This window comes from Paralichthys olivaceus, chromosome 18 (genome assembly GCF_024713975.1).
Source record: "Paralichthys olivaceus isolate ysfri-2021 chromosome 18, ASM2471397v2, whole genome shotgun sequence".
Lineage (NCBI taxonomy): Eukaryota > Metazoa > Chordata > Actinopteri > Pleuronectiformes > Paralichthyidae > Paralichthys > Paralichthys olivaceus.
Window position 1 is genome coordinate 13,275,949 of NC_091110.1, and position 20,005 is coordinate 13,295,953.

Consider the following 20,005-nt stretch of genomic DNA (forward strand, 5'->3'; position numbering starts at 1 on the left):
TGCTCACATTTTATTGTCTACATGTGTCATGTGACACATTGGTCCGATCCTCATGAAGTCATCACACCTGGGGTAAAAAAGTTAGGCTACTTTACTACTTTAATCAGTTTAAGATGGAGTATAACCCTGAAATCCCCTGCCAAAATAAAAGGGGGCTGTTGTGGATTGGGAGAATCATTGGACTCTTATTCAAATCATTTCAAACAACACTGAGCTGTAATCAAGAGAAGGAAACGTCAGCGGAATGGATCAAACTAAGAGAGAGAGATAGAGGGGAAGACTTTCCTTCTTTTGGACCTGCTCTGCTCAACTGGTGGGGTTTGTTCTGGAAAGGGGAGGAGACAGAGAAATGAGGGAGAGGGAGGGAAAGAGAAAATGGGGGTGGGACAGACCCCCCCCCCACACACACACACACACACATACACACACACATGTACATGTGCAGACACACATGCACGCACACAGCTCTTCAAAGCCAAGTGGTTTTCACAGACATCCAATTACACTAAGAGATGACATCTGGCGAACTGCAGCAGATAAATAAGGTGAAAGGAAAGACAAGATTCAGTCACCTCAGAGAAACTCCAGATAACCAGGGAGAGCGCGGCTGATAGAGATAGGAGAGAGGGAGAGGCAACGGAAAGAGGGGGGGCCAGAGGAGAGGGAGCCACACACAGGAGGAAAGAAGAGAGGCAACGCACTGCTCCAGCGCTCAGACTCCGAGGTAGAGAGGAGAGACAGGGAGCTCCACTCACTGACAGACGCACAACAAGAGAGGGCAGAAAGACGAGAGGTCCCGGGCTCAGTTACACACTCAAGTGACTTCAAACCAGCTCCGACAATACAAGAGGCACAAAGAGACAGAGACAGAAAAGAAGAGAAGAAAGTCTGGATTTTGTGACTCTTTTTTTTTAGTGCATGGATTTCTCTGAACATTTTATGAGAAGCAGAATTTTTTTTTGACTTCATGTTTTTATTTATTCAATTTGTAGTCCACACTTTGGCATCTTGTACCCAGAACTCCTCCGCCTTCTTGTTATTCTCCCTGGACTGAAGGAGATGAACGGACATGTGTGTGGAGTAGATTTTTAATAGCATATATATGAATGAACTGATATTCACACTCTGAGTGTCTTTGGATGTGAGAGTGAAACTTGAGAAAAAAAAAAGGGATTTTTAGTGTGTGTGAGCGACCAGGAGCAAGAAGTGGCAGTCTAAGGAGGAGAAGGCGAGAAGCCCCCGGTTGTTCCCGTTGCGAGGTGATCTGAGTTATGGATGTTGACGCAATCCTGAGGAATAAACAGCACCGGGGACTTCAGCAGCCACAGCACTGAGGGCTTCCCCATCACCAGCATTACTGACAACTCTGCATCTGCTTCAGAGAATCACTGATCAATCTTCAAACCAGACGTTCTACAGCCACAGTCCCTGTCAGGTTGTGGGTCCCCAGACAGAGGAGGTGTAGTCGGTGGGCCGGGGGAGTTTCTCCCACTCTTGTTCCCTCTCCCTGAACCCAGCTCAGCATGCCCCAGCCCCTGAGCACCTCCACAGCTCTCCCAGCTCCACTACCATGTGTAGATGGACAGTGACACAAGGTGCACCGGTCGCCTGGTTCTCCTCCTGCCCCTGCTGCAGACCTTCACTCCTCCTCCCCCTCACCTTCCTTCTCCTGCTTCTCCTGCTCGGACCCTCCTCATCCTCGCCGCTGTCCGCTCTATCATCACGATCAAACCCGGACAGGAACCACAATGCACCGGGAGGGACTCCTCCTCACATCTTCATCCCTCACCCGCCACCTCCCTCATCACCCGCTCCTGTGCATGCATCTTCTGCGAGGTTGCCACGGGCAACCAATGTATCATCGTCCTCTGCGACGGTTGTCGGACGCCACGTGCGGAGCAGCTACAACCATCTACAAGGAGACGTGCGCCAGAGGAAACTGTTCTCCTACCAGAAATTCTTCCTTCGCATTGACAGGAAAGGGACGGTTAATGGCACCAAAAGCGAGGACGATCCCTACAGTAAGAGAGATTTGTTTTTATCTTGAATGTGCTTTATTTATAATTTACATTTTAAACGGCAACTCATGAGGAAACTGTTCTTTCACTCGAGCCATTTTTCTTCTTAGACGTTTGATTTATTTGACTGAATGCAAAGAAGGTTCACTTTACTAAAATCTTTATGCCCAAAATCTGTCAATGAGAACAATATGGAAGAAGATGCACTGGCTGTCTCCCATTAGGTCTAGTGTGTTTGTATGGGCAAAGCGATGTTTCTGTTTTCCACTCCTAAGCAACCATGTACATGAAGACAGGTGACTGGGCAAAAGAACAAATAACAGATCTGCGTGCTTCTCAGCCTTCTTGCCATGTGTACAGGCAGGCATATTTGCCAGACTACAGAGTGTAAGAAAAGACAGCATGACAGTAGGAGAGTGGGAGAGAGAGGAGAGGAGAAAACAAAATGAGTAAGCCAAGCAGATAAATAAAAGATGATCCACTGGAACCAATTAGAAATTGTCCAAAGTCAGTTCTCCCTCTTTGGGGAAATATCTGAAGCACAGCTATTGCCAGTCCCCCGGGGAGAATGACAAGTAGACTAACTCATAGCTGCAGCGATAATAGTAGTGGGCATATGCTAAGTATGAGGTTATACAGACTCAGATGTAAAGTAATAACCTGCTCACTCTTCTGGTTGTGCATTTTGCGGGTTGTGAATTATGATTTTAACTTCTATTTATCCTTAGAAGGGTCACTAAGCACACATGCTCTTTTGTCAGCACCACTCAGCCTCACATTCACACAGTTACCACTCACACACAACTCTCGGAATATGTTAACTGCTGAAAGAATATGACTGGATGAACGCAATATGCACACATTTTGCACAATATTTTACAACAGACATTTTTAACAAACATAATTGTGATAAATGCTATGGTTTGAAACTGAACTGTAACACAATGCTTGCTTTATGATTGCATGCAAACTTCAACACATCTGTACACTAGCAAATAAAAATACTTTTAAGAACTAGTAAGGGCCATTATAATCACTTATGACTGATCCAGAACAGAAAATCAGATGTTCATTCTGAAGTCCACGTCTTTATCTTCTAGTTAAACACATCTGGAAGTTCTCCAGGGCTACCACAGTCTTCTGGCCTCAAAGCAGCTCAGAATAGCTGCTTCGCCTGAGGCCACATTGACAGTAGTTGCTGAGGGAGAGCAGAACATTACTCCCACATTTACCTGACCAGAGTTTTCCTGACAGTTAACAGAATCAAATGGGTGACGTCCAATACACAAACTAATCTCTTTAAGATGAATACAACAGGCCAGTGCTGAATTACGTCCACTGCGTGTGTTAGAATCTGTAACAGCGTGTCATGCATGCGTCTCTGAGAGGCTAACCGCATGTGAAGATCTTTATCGCTCGCACACCTTCATACACATGTCGTTAGTTTGAATGCATGTGTCTGTGGGTCTGTGGAGCTGTACAAGCCTCTCCTGCTGAGCGCTCACACACTCGCACACACACGCTTGAGCACAGAGAGGCCAGTCTTGCACATGGCCTCCATATGGCAAAGCCCACTTTTATTAGGGCCAGGGCCAGTGTGAATATGTGTGTGCGTGTGCATTTGTGTGTGTGTGTGTGTGTATGTGCCACTCAGACACCAAGGCTCTGCCAGACATGGCTGAAGGAATTTCAATTAGCGTCTCTTCCTCCCTCCCTTTGCCTGCAGTCCTCTCTGACACACACACACACACACACACACACACACACACACACACACACACACACACACACACACACACACACACAGAAACATGCACACACACACTTACACACATAGAGTTCAACCATTAGAGTGCAACCAGTCACCAACTATAATGGCATCAGGTCATGGCATTAGAAGCACAATCCATCAATTTCAACAACTCTTGTCACTCGATTGTTGTGGGAAATGGGTAAAAACTCTCTAGAGTTTTAAGCGGCATCTACCTGATAGCAAGTGCAGATGTAAAACATGTTTCAGATTAACAGACGATGGGTGGAAACGTGCTGCTTTGGCTGTGGTGAAATAATGATTAAATCATGTGTGTGAGTGCACAACGCCACACTCTACACTGCAGTGTGTTTGCATCTGTGCAGGGACTTTGCATGTATAGGAGTTTGTATCTAATGCCCCACCTTCTGATATTTTGCATGTGCTTTAAAATCTGCACAGAACAAGTTGTACCCTTCAGAACATAATTCAATTCTCCTCCCCGAACTGAGAACGACAATGTGGCATTTGACATACTAGACATTATGGCTTTTTTTTTCCACATGACCCTGCTCAGGAGCTTTGTGATGTAATGTGCATATCTACATCTTCAAGGTACTTTTTATGCTACAAATTATGAGAATTCATTTTTGTGTAGGATTAAAAGTGAATTAAAACAAATGTTTCAAAGCTGCACAGACTTATCGGCAATACGATGCAGGCTTCTGGTCTTTATGTGCTTCTCAGAGACAAAGTTTTAAGATATTGTAGTCTAAAATCCATCACATACTAAATCACATTATCTACCCTCATAACACAGGGTGCTGAAATTGCACCAATGTGTCATAGTCAACTCACGTGTTGCATATCTGGAATTTGACCCCTGGAGCTCATTGTCAGAAATGGACCACTCCTTTAAGGAAAGCATTAAACTGGAAAAATAAAGTGTGGGAGCAGTTGTTAGTGTGGTTGTCATGGTCTAGTAGTCTGGTAATGTTCAGGAGGTCAGATTGCAAATGAGTGTCATTAGATGGTGTCAGAGGTGATGAAGAAGTTTTAGGTGCAGCTCCAGGGTCGAGGCTCTCCTCCACAGCCGAGCCTTTCTAATCATCTTGTCAAAGCTGGGGGCAATACGTCACTCAGGGTTTAGGTGGTGTGAATGTGAGCTCACCAGTGCGCGTCAGTGTTTGTCTATTAGTTCTTATGATCAGTGCCCATCTGTCCATGTCGCATCATAAGTCCTTCATAACCCCACTGCATGGGCCGTCATGTGGTTAGTACCGATGCTGCCATTGATCAACACAACTGTCCTTGTTTCATTATGTCCACGTTGTCCACAGACCGTTACACTGTGGCTACAAATACACAAATAAAGCAAGTGTACATGTGTTTGCAGTTGGACCACAGTTCATTTATTACTAAATGGTGCCAACTTGACTTAAGTCTGAGCTTTGATTCTCACTGTGGCCACCCAGACTGTAAAATCTGCCACACATACTTATTGTTGACATGAATCACAGTGGACACATTACCCACTGACATGAATGAATCTCACGCTCCAGAATTTATGGACAGTCTAATGCATGGGACGTTATTTTGATTTAGGGCAGCTTTTTCATGTCCGGGCTAAATACACACATCTACCGCCTCTGGTTTGACCTCTACCTATTGACCCAAGTCAGGAAGATTTGTTAATGGAAAGGTCATCGCCTTACACAGTGCATCACTTTTAGCTGCTCGGTTACTCAGCAGCCGCTGCTAGCTATGTAATGTCAGGGGCTACAAATTTTACATTCTTAACAAGTTTGGTGTGCTAGTCCAATACAGTGCATTTCAATTTTCAACGAGGAAGAAAGATGTTCTCTTACAGAACAAATTCTCCATCTTAACAAGAATTTCTACCTATTTATGAGTCCTGAAAGTCTTTATTTTCTCATACAAAAGAAATAAATCTGCAAGATCAGTTAGATAGTTTCATCCTCCTTCTAAAATAATTCTGTCTGGATCAAATAGCGTGTGTCAGCATCTTGAAGTAAGACAAAATAAGGCATTTCTTCTATTTTGTAGTTTAGTTACAATCCAAATGACAAAAAAATGGTTGAATCTGTTGTTTTTAATGCATGTAGACTCAAACATTGTCTTCTGAACCACCTCTTCATCTTTTTCCTCTGCCGCCATAAACTTCCAATGACCTTAGCAAGTTTAAAACAAAATAAAAACATTTTCCTTCAATTTATCTCCTTGAAATTTTTCTTCCCCCTTTTTTTCTCTCTCGTAGTATCTTCTGGTGTTTTTCTTTCTTGATGAGCATGTTTAACGTTCTCGTGGGAAAAGGTAACAGTGTGGCCCATAAAAGAGAGTTATGAGGAGGTATTGGATGCACCAGAGGTTAGTGTCAGCATTGCTTTTCATTCAAAGTTACTCTGACATCTTCATGGACTCCCCCTTCTTCTACGGCCATAAATAAATGTGGTGCGCAAATGTCATTGCACAAGCTAGTTCAGGAAAAACTGAGCCACTCTTCAAGGCCCCCTGAAGATGCAGAGTAAACACGATAAACATACACTACCTACACACTGCCCTCCTCTGCTTGATCTCTTCCCTTTAACATTGATTTTGCTTATTGCTGAAGAAACAGGAGGTAGTCTTAGATCCCCAAGTTGTAAACAGAAATAGTTCATTTTATAAGCTGTAATCCGAATGTAAGGATGAGCAGCACTGATGAATTCAGATAAAAATATATTTGGTTACGTACAACACTCCTCATAGTGATGCTCTGTTAATAAACTGCAGCAGGAGTCTGGATCAAATCATGTCAGTTCTCATCCATGACTCCTTTTACTGGAATCTACTGAGCAAACACTGTCTGTGACCTGCGGAAACCAAATTACATAATAATGATTATCTTACATAAGAAAAGCAATTTGATATTACTGTAAATAAGACATCGACTGACGATGAGCATTGATCATTAATTTATAAACTTTCAAAGAAATAAGGATAAATTAGCGATTTCTTGGTATTTACTGGGAGTTTAATGGCACTTTACAAAAGGTTATTGCACAATCTGCCTTGAGTCTGAAATGCTCAGTTTGATGAGGTGCTGGGTACACTCTGAAATGGATAATACAATTATCTTACAACAACAACATAGACGTAATCTAAAACTTTTGAGACTTTCAAAGGCTCTAACTTGAGTTGTTATGCAATAAACTATCTGGCAAATCTCTGAGTAAAAAAAGAAATCCTCAAATTTTGCACAATGTTTCTAGTTGAAATAGTCATCAACGGCCTCCACATGGATTTGTTTTGACACTAAAATGCAATGATTTCATTGACAAAACCAGACTTTCTATTGAATCTTCAGATTGTTGCCATTTTAAATGTCACCAAGTTGTTTTCGAGTTACAGCATGAAAGTGCATCATGTAGATGTATCAAAAACATCTTATACGACTTCTTTCCTTCCCGTCCTCCCTCGTCAGCACCATGTTTCACATGCAGCGTTGAGCTTTGGGGTTGATGCTTTGGAAGTGCTCAGGGACACATGCAGAGCAGAAACCAATCAGAAAAACACACGTTCCCTTCAAGATATTTATTGAAGATACTTTTTTTATTGCTTTTGAAAGCTCTGTGCTTGTGCCAGGAGTCACTGAGGACAATGACAGGATCCGTCTCATTTTTCCATCACTGTTTACATGTTTCCTGACATCCCAGCCTGATATTTTCCCATCAATTCACTCCCCTGTCCATAAATGTGTCAGCTACAACATGACTGAAACATGAGCCAGATTTCTGTAGGCAGAGGAAGGTAGCGTGGCCAAAAACCCCACCAGTCCGGCACCACCTTAAACAAAATCATGTTTCTGTAACATCCTCCTCTACGTTGGAGCTTCCAAGTTCTCTGAAAAGAAAATGGCTCCAAACATCGAGAGTCGATTACTGTCCACAATCCTAACTCAGACATCTATGTTTTGATGGACGGCCTTTTTCCTTCTTTGTGTTATGTTACATACGTCTTCTCAGTAATAATCCCGCTTTCCAAACAACTATCAAGCTTTGGTGCAAATCATCATTTCCATGAACTGTCTGGAAGCACAGACTCATGAAGCTTTACATGCCAGCAGAGTTCATATCTTTGATACGGAGAAGTTTCATCTGTTTGAATCCAAACATGTTGCACATTCAGCTCAGTTCCTGGCTCATCTCAGAGATGTCTTCACAGTAATCCAGCAGTTGTTGCTGTCTAAATAACAAGTCATCACGTCCCACAATGAACTGCAGAACTGAATCACAGCAATGTTCACTTTGGAGTAAACACTGAAGGACAAGTGAAAGAAAAGTTAAGAAGTGGTATTTGTCGTGTCAGAAGGGAACTCATCTCAATGGCCTCTGATGTGATGTTGCATCATGTCAGAGGACATTCAAGAAATATTTAGTAGTTTAATCACTTTACTTAGCGTAATGAGAAGTTTCTGTTTTCTCCCTGTTAAGCTTTTCCAGCAGCCCATCAAACCACCCTATAAACTGTGAATTGAGCTTAACAGAGACCTCTTGCAGAAGAAAAGAAAACAACTTCCTGATGCATGCAAATTGTATATCCAGGTGAGGATTTATTGCTGCAACAAGCATTGCTCACCATATTCTTTATTTGATTAGACCGATTCATCAAAAATATAATAATAAGTTATTCTCTCAAACTAAAAACATCAAGCCTTGAATGTAGCTTTTCTCGGCCAGTAACTGTGCTGTGAAATGCAATGGAAGCCTAATACTGAAAGTGTCATTTTGGTGTTAGCCTGGTGCATGTGAACAGGCAGAATTCATGGCCAGTAAAACAGCAGGGGCTGAAGAATAGCATCTGTGAAAGATAACATCCAGGGCTGCCGCCATATAGACACCATGTGCTTCAAGAAAAGCCCCCTACCAAATACACACACCTCATATTCCTGCTATAGCCCTATACTCTCTCACTCACCCCTAACCCTACTACACACACACACACACACACACGAAAGTGAGGCTCTTAATGGAGTCATCAAAGGTAAAGCTGAGAGCTCAGAGTAGAGTTCAGAGAGGCATCTGGGCCTGTCTGGCCATTTGAACAGAGAAGGCAGGAATGCCAGCTAATTACTCTGTGTGTGTGTGTGTGTGTGTGTGTGTGCCTGTGCGTGTGTGTACGGACATAATGCACATGTGAGAAGAGACAATAGCTATACAGAGAAAAAGCTGCATGAGACTATCTGAATAATATTTATGCTCGTCTGTGCATAATGTTTGTGGTGTAAAATAACAACATTTCTGAAGCTGGGAGTCCAGAGCCAACAATGCAGACCACAACAGTTGGGAAACATTGCACTGGGAGCTGAGGAGTAAATGAAAAATGTGTAAATTGCAGACAACCATCACAGCACTTTGACTGCAAACAGAACTCCCGCTGTGTCAGGCCAGTGAAATGTTTTGACAGAAACTGGCAGCTTTGCCACTTTATCATGTTACAAAGTCAACTGGGTGAAAGGAATCACAATACCTCAGGTGGTTATGTTTTGTTTTCTCCTTTCGGTCAAATCACCATTAACTTCACTGTGAATTTCTGTTGGTTTCCTCCCAGCTGCTCACAAACGCATGTGACATAACTCGCTGCGGTCTCGCGGCGCTCGGAAAAGTGAGCTCAAATTATGTGGACTGGAATGATGAGCCACGCAGACTAAACTTAACGCTATCTGCTGGCTAGACCTCCGGTATTTTAACTACTCAGGTGATCTGTTTTGTTTGATTCCAGGATATTCTGGGTTTGTTTTTCTTAGGGAACCTCAAGCCAGTTCCGAAATAACACACAGCCTGAACACTGTGCGGTTATGGCTATTTCTGAGGGAGACAGTGATGTGAGTGCTCCTGTCAGGAGAGGAAATAAAACCATTATGGGGGCAAGAATAAGCTAAACAAGTACATGTCAAATATTAATGGAAAATCTACTTGAGAAGAAACACAGTCAATGAAGTTCACAAAAACACTCCTTTATATACTTGATGTGATTTATAAAACCCGAAATGTAATAAATACAAAAGAAATTTCGGAAAAATCAATCACTTTACCAAAAATATTTTGTGTTAAAATCAGAAACAGGCCTGTGTTTTCTCGGCTTCAGTCGTCCACATGGGCTTTGATGTGGCCACTTAACACAGGATGATACTGTTGTCAACCACATCAAGTCTAAACCAATACCTCAACACTCCTCAGAACTCATGATATACAGCAGTTTCTACTCTAACCCCATATCTTCACCAGCACTCACCAAGAAAACTGCACAAGCAAGAAGTGTTTGTTCTCTCTCAGACTTCATAAAGAGCCGGAAATATTCAACCAAACTCAAAGACAAAAACAAAATGTAAAGGAAAGAGTTTAATCCTTTCAAAACCACATGTGGCCTTAAACGCAGCAGCCATGAAGACTTATTTGTTTTAAATAAGGACTTTTTTGCGATGGTTCACTTTCTTTTGTTGTTGGTCAAAAAAGAATAGTTTAATATTTTCACTTTATATCTGATTTAAACACATTGGTGGTTTTGGTTTTTTGAATTCCTCTATTCTTCTTTTGTATCTTTTATTTATTTTATTGATTATTTTACTGGCATGGACTTCGGCGGTTGTGTGCACAGAAACTCTCATGTCACAGTGAATTCAACACGTCGTCAGTCACTCTGTTGCCATGGTTTCCAAGAGAAAACTGATCTTCACGTTCAGACCTCAACCGATGCAAATCAGACATTAAATCTTAAAAACAATACATAAGAAGGCTACTTGTGCTTTATGAATATTATGTCTTGAATATCGCATTTATTTTTCACATTAAAAAGAAAGAGAATTGGTGGCGGTCGAAAAACAGGAAATTCAAGGGAGCGTCCAAATATCTCCGCTTGGGACGTAGAATAAAAGAACCATAAACCATGTCGCTGAGGAATCGGAGTTCATGACACAAACTAGTCCACAAGTGACAATATTACACAATACAGAGCGAGACCTCACCGGGTCTGCAGGCCAACAGTAGACCCACTCACAGCTGGTCACAGCGTCGAGGTCACAATGTGAACAACCGCAGTATAATCTTCAAAAAAGCCCCTGGATGAACAGTGGAAACATTTTCACAACCTCTTTTAACCTTTAGGTTCAGCTGGAGTCTCACGGACCGTGTTTCCAAAGGGGCTAGCTGGGAGATGACAGGGGGGGGGGGGGCTGTGTATGTTCCTCTGTGTGTGTGTGTGTGTATCTGTGAACATGTTTTTACGTTGATGCATGTGAATGTGTGTACCTCTGTGTGAAGTAGTTGGGGAAATAATTTTAGTAACAAAGCCAGCCACTTCTCATCATGTCCATTTGCCTCCAAACTAAACATTTGATTTAACATCAACTTGTTTGTTGCACTTGAAAGATGTACAAAGGCAGTTTGTGTCAAAAAGTGTCAGAGCACAAATACTGAACTAGACTTTTTATGTTTTAGTTCTTCTATGGTTTCCTCAGCAATTACTTTATTACCTCCGTCAAGCAGGTTCTGTTTTCATTGCCATTTGTCTGTCAGCAGGATTACTCCAAAACTACTCAACCGAGTTAATTAAATTTCATTGAGTGGTAACCTATTAAATTTCTGAGTGGGTCCAAAAAAACATGGATGAGATGCATTGGCCTTGGTGGAGAGCACCCCTCTAGTTTTCAGTGGTATTGGGGAAAAGCACATCCAATTCAAATTACTGATTATTTGCGTTCCTTCCATAGTTTTCTTGTTATAGTAAGTATTGCACAATTGTAAAGGGACATAAATCAATTAAATAGTATAGCATATCTCTAAATGACTGATGTGTAGTGAACTGAGCAGATGGAGGTGACCACTACCTTGCCTTGGCACAATATGTTTGGGCAGTAGTGAACACAGTAATCTTGTGGGATGTGGTGGTGGATGCAAACGGTCGCAGCTCCCTGTAGAGCAATAGCACCTTCATGCTAAACTGCAGAGCCCGGTTTGCGGCGCACTCTACACAGACCCCTCCTCCTGTATCTTTGTTCTTGTTCCTTTCCCAAATGCATCCAACCATAAAGCAGAGTGAACATTCCTCCTGCGGTTTCTAGTGGTGCATTTTGGTTTTAAAGATTTTTGTGTGAAACGAAACCGAAACAAGTAGCAAAACAAGCCCGACGACAAAATCAGACGAACAATACATGAGGAGCATAAGCTACAGCAACAACCACAACACTATCATCCAATAAAGCCACTACTATGATCCATAAAAGCCATAGATCATAAACTGTTGTATTTCTGAGTTGAAATGGCAGATTTCCATGTACATTATGGATACGAGTCACAGTGGAGTTCCATAACAAACCAAGTAAACAACGTAGTGGTCTTTATGAAGTGGTTAATGAACAGTTTCTTACAGTTGGGAGGCCAGACTGTGTTTATATGAACTCTGAGCTCTGTCAGTGTTCTGGTTTGAGTTTGAATGGAAAAAGACTCTTTTGGCCCGTTTTCACTAAAGTTATTGAATTGTTACACACAGGTGTTTGCCCTTGGTAGTTTCTTAAAATATGTTGATAGCAGAAAAGGACCGTGTGCCATTTGTGCTTCAGTGTTGGGTCATAAAAGCTTTTCTCTTTGCATGCGCGAACATAAATTCATAATAAATATGCTGGGGCTGAGATCCAGGGCGGAGGGGGATGAAGGAAAACAAATAGCATTCCTTTTTTGTGAAAAAAGACAAATATGTAACAGACTCAATTTATTGATAAGGAAAGCTGTTGGATTAAAAAGTAGTTTTAAAAAGTTTTCTGCAGAGTGCCAGAGACTTAACTGTTAGTATGTGTGTGCGTCTGCGTCCTGATGTGTGTGTATCTGCAGTGACACAAGGCAGGGTGCTGTTTCTCTCCATCCCACTCGCCATAAACTCTGTTGCCGCAATCTAAGCCTTTTGTTGCAGCCTGGCCTTTTAACTGGCAGGCAGACAGGCTGCTTCTTGTAACTGGTAAAGGGGCCATAAAAGAGCCCTGCGCTTTTGGTTTTTGACAAACCACATCAAACGGGAGGAGGGAAAACGGTTGGAACAGGTGGAGCGGCCGTTAGCGCAGCACAGACAGATCTTATTTTGATCAAATGTCGACTGTGGCAAAGGGAGATGGACCGCTTTGGATCTGATTGATCAGTTTTGCCCTGCGGTACATGTCTCTGTGAGTAATGCACTCAACATCACAAGCCAACATGATGCACTGTGAGCTACAGAAATGTTCTTGAATTTTAGAGGTTCATTAAACGAAAAGAAGATTGGAAGATTGTTTGTCACTGCAAAACATTAAAATAATTATAAGTGCTTTCATATGTTTCAAATTAAATGCAAAACTGTTTCTCAATACACTTGCAAAGAAATGAGAAGAAGCACTGGGACGCTGGTGAGAGGTAAAGAGCTTCAGGATGAAGATTCACAGCTGTAAATCACAGCAGACTCTCACATGTCTTAACCTTCTCAACCTTCACTCCTTCATCGCTCTGACCATCATAAAAAAAATCACACCAGGGCTTTCTGAGGATGAGTGAGTGGGAGTGAGGGCAGGGAAGGGGCATAGCAGGTAGGATTTATATGAGATCTGAAGCTTAAACAACAAAGTGAGGGTAATTTCCTTGGTCTATCATTTCTAAGCTCTTCCTGATCCACTGTTTCTTCCATAACATCTTATCCATGAGCCTGAGCTGTGTCCACCTGCAGCTATTCTCGGTAAACCTTCCACTATGTGTTTGTGGTTTTCTAAGTTGTCCATCCCTCATTACTCCAATAGGAAACTGTCTAGGAAAATCTTGAGCGATACTCTGTGTAAACTGTCTCCATTTCTCACTTTATCCTTCTGACTATTCCTGCAACCAGGCCCCACTTCCCTCTGGCCCCTTTAGCTAATCCTCTCAAAACCCCTGATAGTTTTATGGCTTGGTGTAACTGACTTTAGGATGAGAGAAGAAAGAGCCGGCGACCACAGCTTAAACTAGTAATTGGTTCAGGCTTGAAAACTGATACGGATGCCTTGACCTCTTGCCAATCTGGCAGCCAAAAAGCCTCTCTCCGTCCTGTCCGTGTGCCTGCCTGCAGCTCCCCTGGTCAGAAAAAACAAACATAGAGCGGAGAATTTTTTTTTCCTGGCTTACACCTCGGTCCCAGGGCATGCAGCCCACAAGCTAACCAGCAAATGAACAGGGGGCAAGAGGCCAGTCTGAGGTCTGACAGTCACACAGTGAAGAAAAGGGGTAGACAGGACTGGGGTTCACTTGTGAGGAAGAAAGTGTAGGTTTCAGCTGCAGGATTAAAGGGGTTTTAAGCCATTTTGCAAAATTATGAAATGCAATTAATTGTGACGCATGCAAATGTAAAACTTCATATTCCACGTTAAGTTTTTGCACATTCTAAACTGGCAGGGTTTTCTTGCAAGAAACGTTTAATGGAATCCTTTTGATAAAAATTTTTGTGCTTCCCTCGTGGACCCTAAATATATCTTGGTATAAGATAATAAAAATGCCAACAGATCAGAAAGAAAACTACATACATGAATGTAAAAGTATCAGCGGAACTGATCAACACAACATTTTGACATGTTTTTTATCTCTGTCCCCTTCTTTAAGGTATTTTGGAGATCAAGTCAGTGGATGTGGGAGTGGTGGCCATCAGGGGCCTCAGCAGTAACCACTACCTGGCAATCAGCAAGAAGGGAGTGCTATACGGAGCGGTGAGTCCCAGTTTGTCTTCTATCTGATACTTCCACAATCTTCTCTACTTTTCACAAGAACACTCACATTACTATTGAAATCATCTGCTGTTAGTCTTGTAGCATAGGACAGTTTTCACTCTGCAGCTTCTCCTCAATGCTTTTTAAAACAATGGCTGCAAGACTCTATTCCAGAAATAGGAACCGCAGTTAGTCAGTGTGAGCTCTCCTCTCTGCTACCTACCTTTCCTCCCCATTCAGCAACAGGAAACACAATCCTTCAGTTTCTCTATTCTGCTTCAGTCCCTCTGGGGAGAGCAGCCCTTGTTTCATCCATTTTCTATCACTCTCTTTCTCTCTCCTTTTCTTCATCTCAGTCTCTCATCCCTCCGTTTCCTCCCCCTCCTCTTTACCTTGCTTTGAAAAGACCCAAACTTTCAGCATGTCTCTCTTGGGCCACACCACAGATGAAATGACACACGGTAGAAAAAGAAAGAAAAAGAGGCATTCTGTTGCATGGCCTGAAACTGAATTCCCATGACGTCTTCTGCTCGGTGCAACACAAACCACAGTAGCGTGGCGGTGAAGGGCCGGCGTTCGATTTCACTTGATGGTTTTACACAGTAACTTCTTTATCCAGTGGTAATCAAATGAAATCATTGTTTCATTATATCGCCAGATAGATAAGTATGTGACACAAAGGATTATGACTGGATTTAGGTTTTTACCATGATTCACTTTGATTCACTTTGATTCACAAAACTCTCAAAGTTATTAACAGTGAAGAATATTTACTGCGTAATCTGGGATTTACATTGCATTTTAAAAGGTGTAAGTCTGTTAGATGTAAAGATGTTTTACATTAAACACCCGTTACTCTCTCTGCATTATCATTTTTAATGATTTGATGTAATAAATAAATTTTTTTTTTTTTTATCTGCTTTACTAATCACTATAATTGAGAGGCAGCCAGCTCACACATGTTGGTCGTACCGAGCACCAGTGTTAGTTAAAGGCTGCACAGTGTCTGTGAAATATTCTCATTTTGCTTCGGGAACATTCAGTTTTACTTCTGGAACCAATTTGAACAGCTGTGGCCAGAGAGAGAAAGAGACTTATAGTGTGTGTGTGTGTGTGTGTGTGTGTGTGTGTGTGTGTGTGTGTGTGTGTGTGTGCAGGCGAACAGGAAAAGTACAATTTTACTTATGAATATCAACTGCATACAGTTAACTCGCTGTTTATACGATATTCGCCTTAAGCACCACTGCAGCTTTGAGTGAACTGACTCTCAGATCATTTTCTCCTCACGTACCAGTGGGTGGTCACTGTGGTAAAGCTTACAATCATGATGCTCATTGTTGGCATCGAGCCTGAAACCTTTGAGACATCGCATCGCACGGTAACCTCTCTGGCCCTGTCCCATTCATCACACTGGATACTGGTCTGAAGCAATGTCTGGGCAATTTGTTGAAGTTAAACATCAACTGGATATTGTCGTTGTATCACAAGATGAAGAACAATACAATAAACATTAGTGAGCATGAAAATATCTAACTTTCCCATAAATGATTACCAATTTCTTGGTGAATTTGGGACAGTGTTAATGAAATGTAAAGATCAAGAAGAACTCACAACAACACGTGGATATAGGAGAAGAAAATATTAAGAACACTGTGGCTCCGTTACAAAAACAAGATTATTCGCTTTCAATTCAGTGAACCAAAATGTTAATGTGGTGTTTAACAAATAAGAAACCACAGATGTAACTAAGCCTCCTGTTTTAAAAACAGATCATGTGTTTTTACAAACACTGTCTGATAAATATTTGGCATTGCCATTCCAGACAGATCTGTTATCTTTAGTTTCTCTGCTCTGTTTTTCATGTCTCCCGTGTTTCTCCTCCACAGAGGGACTTTGGTCCAGACTGTCGTCTGATTGAACGCATTGAGGAGAACAAGTACAACACCTACGCTTCGTCAGAGTGGCGCAACAAGAAGAAGCACATGTTTGTGGGACTGAACGCCAACGGAAAGCCAATGAAGGGGAGGAAGACGCGGAGGAAAAACACAGCCACTCACTTCCTGCCCATCGTGGTACAACCACGGTGATTGGACGTGGGAGAACTCTGCAGACTGTAGGGTACTGGACTCATCTGGAGTTATAGTGGTGGCTTTATTGGACAGATCTGAATGGGATCTTAATGATGCACTGAGGAGGACAAGAATGGAAACCTAGAGACATTTATCTCTGTTGGATAAAGACATTTCTATTTTTAAAGAAAGAAATAAAATATATTGCTATACAATGTATATATTATTTTCTGTTTTAAGTTATAAAGTACATAGGCACAGTAGAAAATATGAAAAGAAAATGACTTCTGTGCCAAAATGTGATTAAGTAACTCACATTTCTAGATTTGTGTATTTGTGAAGCGCTTGACTGGGGAAGAGATGAAAATGATATGACAGGAGGCAAAGATGCAAGAGAGGAGCAGAAAGAGGAAAGAAGAGGAAGTAGTGATGGAGCACTGACTGATGGAAAAGGAGAAGAAAAGACAAGAAAGGAGGGGAAGAAGAAAATGGCAGAGCTGAAAGGATTGAGTCAAGAAAGCACCACCACAGCAACGCTATCATGGTTTTCCTTTAAATTTATTTATTATGTGTAATATTTAACAAAAAAATCAAACACACAAAAAGGACAAAGTCTTGTCTTTTTTTACCATTTATGCTTCTCTTTTTGAATACTAATCATTTAAACCTGAATAAATATTTTAAAAAATTACATATTTGTCTTTAACTTGTTTGACTGCGTTTGAATCTTTTGAAACTGATATTTAGAGGGGCGCTCTGAGAGCATGTACCTCCGCAACGGCTAATTATCCTTACTTGTCACGTAAGAGCAGGATTTCCAATTAGTTATCTAGACTGGCAGTCTGCCGTATTCTAATTTGTTCTGCCACAGATACAAAATGCACCAAAAAAAGTTATTTACACTTCTCATAATAATCCATCCCAGCACTATTTGACATACTCGCGCTTTCGTCCAAACTCTGGAGAGAAAGTGAAACAAAATATATTGGTGGTGCAGAGATATAGAAACAAACACATATTGCTTAAAGATGCAAAATGTTTCCAATCACCTGGAGCAGATCCTGTTTTGATGCTATACTGGAGCTCATTGAACAAAGCAGTGCAGATTACATGTAGGTGTCTTATAATGATTAAATGAACATTTAATGAGGGAGAGATACTGGATTCAAATTTGAGGAGTATTTTGTAGAGAGTGGGAAGGTGTAGAAGACAATTATGGAAGTTAAAATCTTAACTCAAGGTCCATTTAAAATAAGCCTTTTCCCAAAGCTTTCGGCCACATGGAATTCATCATTTAATGTCGTTAGCTCCGTCTGGGCAAACTAAGCAAATACCATCTGCTGATGAAGACCATACAAGCTTTTTCTCAAGCTTCCAACAACATCTGACAGTTTTCTTCAGCAGAGGGGCTTTGCTTAATTTGTCTAGATACAGCAAACTCCTTTCAGTGATGAATACAGAGTGATTGGAAGCCTCAGAGCTATTAAAAGAACAATCAGCTAAGATTATATTGTCAAAGTATTATTTGAAAAAGGTCAAGAAATGACTTTTATGTGCAAATACTCAAATATATTGGCAATTCCAAAACATCAGAGTTGTCCTTATCCAAGTAATCAGGGTTTACAACAAACTGAGTAAGGCAGTGGGGAACCTTTATAAAACCAAGACGTGAATCTGTAAAAGATTAAGAGTTTTGAAAGAAGCCCAGCAGACAACCTGGTTGATGAGCTCAGGGAGGTTTCATTTGTCGCTGCAGAAAAACTCTCTCTTACAAGTACACATAGCAAACATGGCTTCCTGGAGGATAAACACTATTTTCTCATGTGATAACAACAACGATAAAACAGGCTTTGGAGATGGCCGACATGCGCACGCACGCACGCACGCACACACAGAGGGCTGGGTAAAGAGGTGTGTGCATCAGTGTGGTCTAGCAGCTGGTAAAAGCCTCCTCCTTGACCTTGCTTGTCTGAAACCTGTTGCTGTGCCCCCTGAGACAGAAAGACACATGGAGCAGGGCATATGGTATAACGTAAATATCACTCCCTTGTTTATCACCTGATTCTAATTAACTATGATGTCATGTTTTCTTTATTCCTCTCTCGTTTTCCTCTTTTTTCTTTTAAACTTGTTCTCTCGTGTTGTTGCTGTCCAGGTCCTGCAATTTTACCCCGCACCCCCCATCCCCACCACCACCAGTGTTTTTTGTCATGTCTTGGTAAAGTTCAGATAGATTCCAGAAATTAGTGGGATCAGAGCGAGAGCAAGGTTATCTCTCTCTCACACACACAGAACCCTGCTATGCCCAGGGCTGCAACTGTTGTAATTTGTTCATTGTATCCATCACTTTCAACTCTCTGCCATCTGTGTGTGTGTGTGTGTGTGTACACGTTAATTTCCGAGTATGATGGAGCCCTCCAGAGTCGGTCTATCCCGCTGTGTTTATTACAAAAGGGTCCTTGATCCTCTTTTTGTGCTCAGGAATCCTCGGTGTCTTGCGCTCATGTCAAAACGTGAGTAAGTATGATACATCAGGGGGATATTCAAATTGCCTTTCATCCTCCCAGGGCATCTAGTCCTTTGTTTATATGATTACTTGGGTGTTCTGTAAACGACATATCAAGTACAATTACTTTGAAATGTGTTCAAGACACTGATCCACCCCCTTCTCCCTCCCTCATAAAGTTCAAGGGCTGGCATTCCTGAGCCAAGATGTCGTTATTATTTGGTGGTACAACTGCAGAGATCTAAATATGTAAAACCTCCAATTTATGTCTTTATTGGAACATTGGAGTCTGGGTTCAAACTAGAGATATCTGAGACAAATTCGTCCACTTGTTCATTCAGAAAACTTCGAATCAAGTCTGCATATATATCATGTGTAGACCTCTTGGAAAAGCTTGATGTATTTTTATTGAAACTTTAACATGACTTAATGTGCTCTTGCCTTTAGCCGTAATGCATAACAAGGCCAGACTTTAAAAGGGGGGCATTTATTCAAGACAGATGTTTCACACTGATTATCAACCCCAATGACATCGGAGTTAGTCTGCTCAGCGGCACCGAGCCACACATCGTTTCTCCCGTTTCTACAGTGCGCCTAACATGTTTCTAAAAACTGTTTGCCAATGTCATTTTTTAGTGTTGTGCTTGGGTGTGTTTGGTTAGTGTTTGGTTTGTTGAGGCATGTGGCGAGGCTCAGTATGTGGTTTCTGTTTTGACTACATCAGGATCTATCGGACCTGTGTCGGACCTCAAATGAAACATACACCATTGGCTTCACACGTTCACAGCTTCTCTGTTTGCTCAGAGAGTCTTGTGGCCGTGCGACCTGACCACAGCAGCAGCTGTGAATATTTTACATCCCGGGGAGAGAGAGAGAGGGAGCCAGTGAAGGGGGGAGAGAGGGAGAGAAAGA

General features: G+C 41.8%; 1 protein-coding gene and 1 long non-coding RNA gene across 2 annotated transcripts in view; one reads left to right on the plus strand and one right to left on the minus strand.

Annotated features, from left to right (window-relative positions):
• Positions 1-20,005, minus strand: part of LOC109626124 (uncharacterized) — a 66,311-nt gene that overhangs the window by 10,511 nt on the left and 35,795 nt on the right. The window lies entirely within an intron of this gene.
• Positions 766-17,278, plus strand: fgf10a (fibroblast growth factor 10a). Its single transcript, XM_020081805.2, has 3 exons — positions 766-2,021; positions 14,415-14,518; positions 16,405-17,278. Exons 1-3 carry the CDS (start codon positions 1,571-1,573, stop codon positions 16,603-16,605), a joined length of 756 nt encoding a protein of 251 aa, XP_019937364.1. The 5' UTR covers positions 766-1,570; the 3' UTR covers positions 16,606-17,278.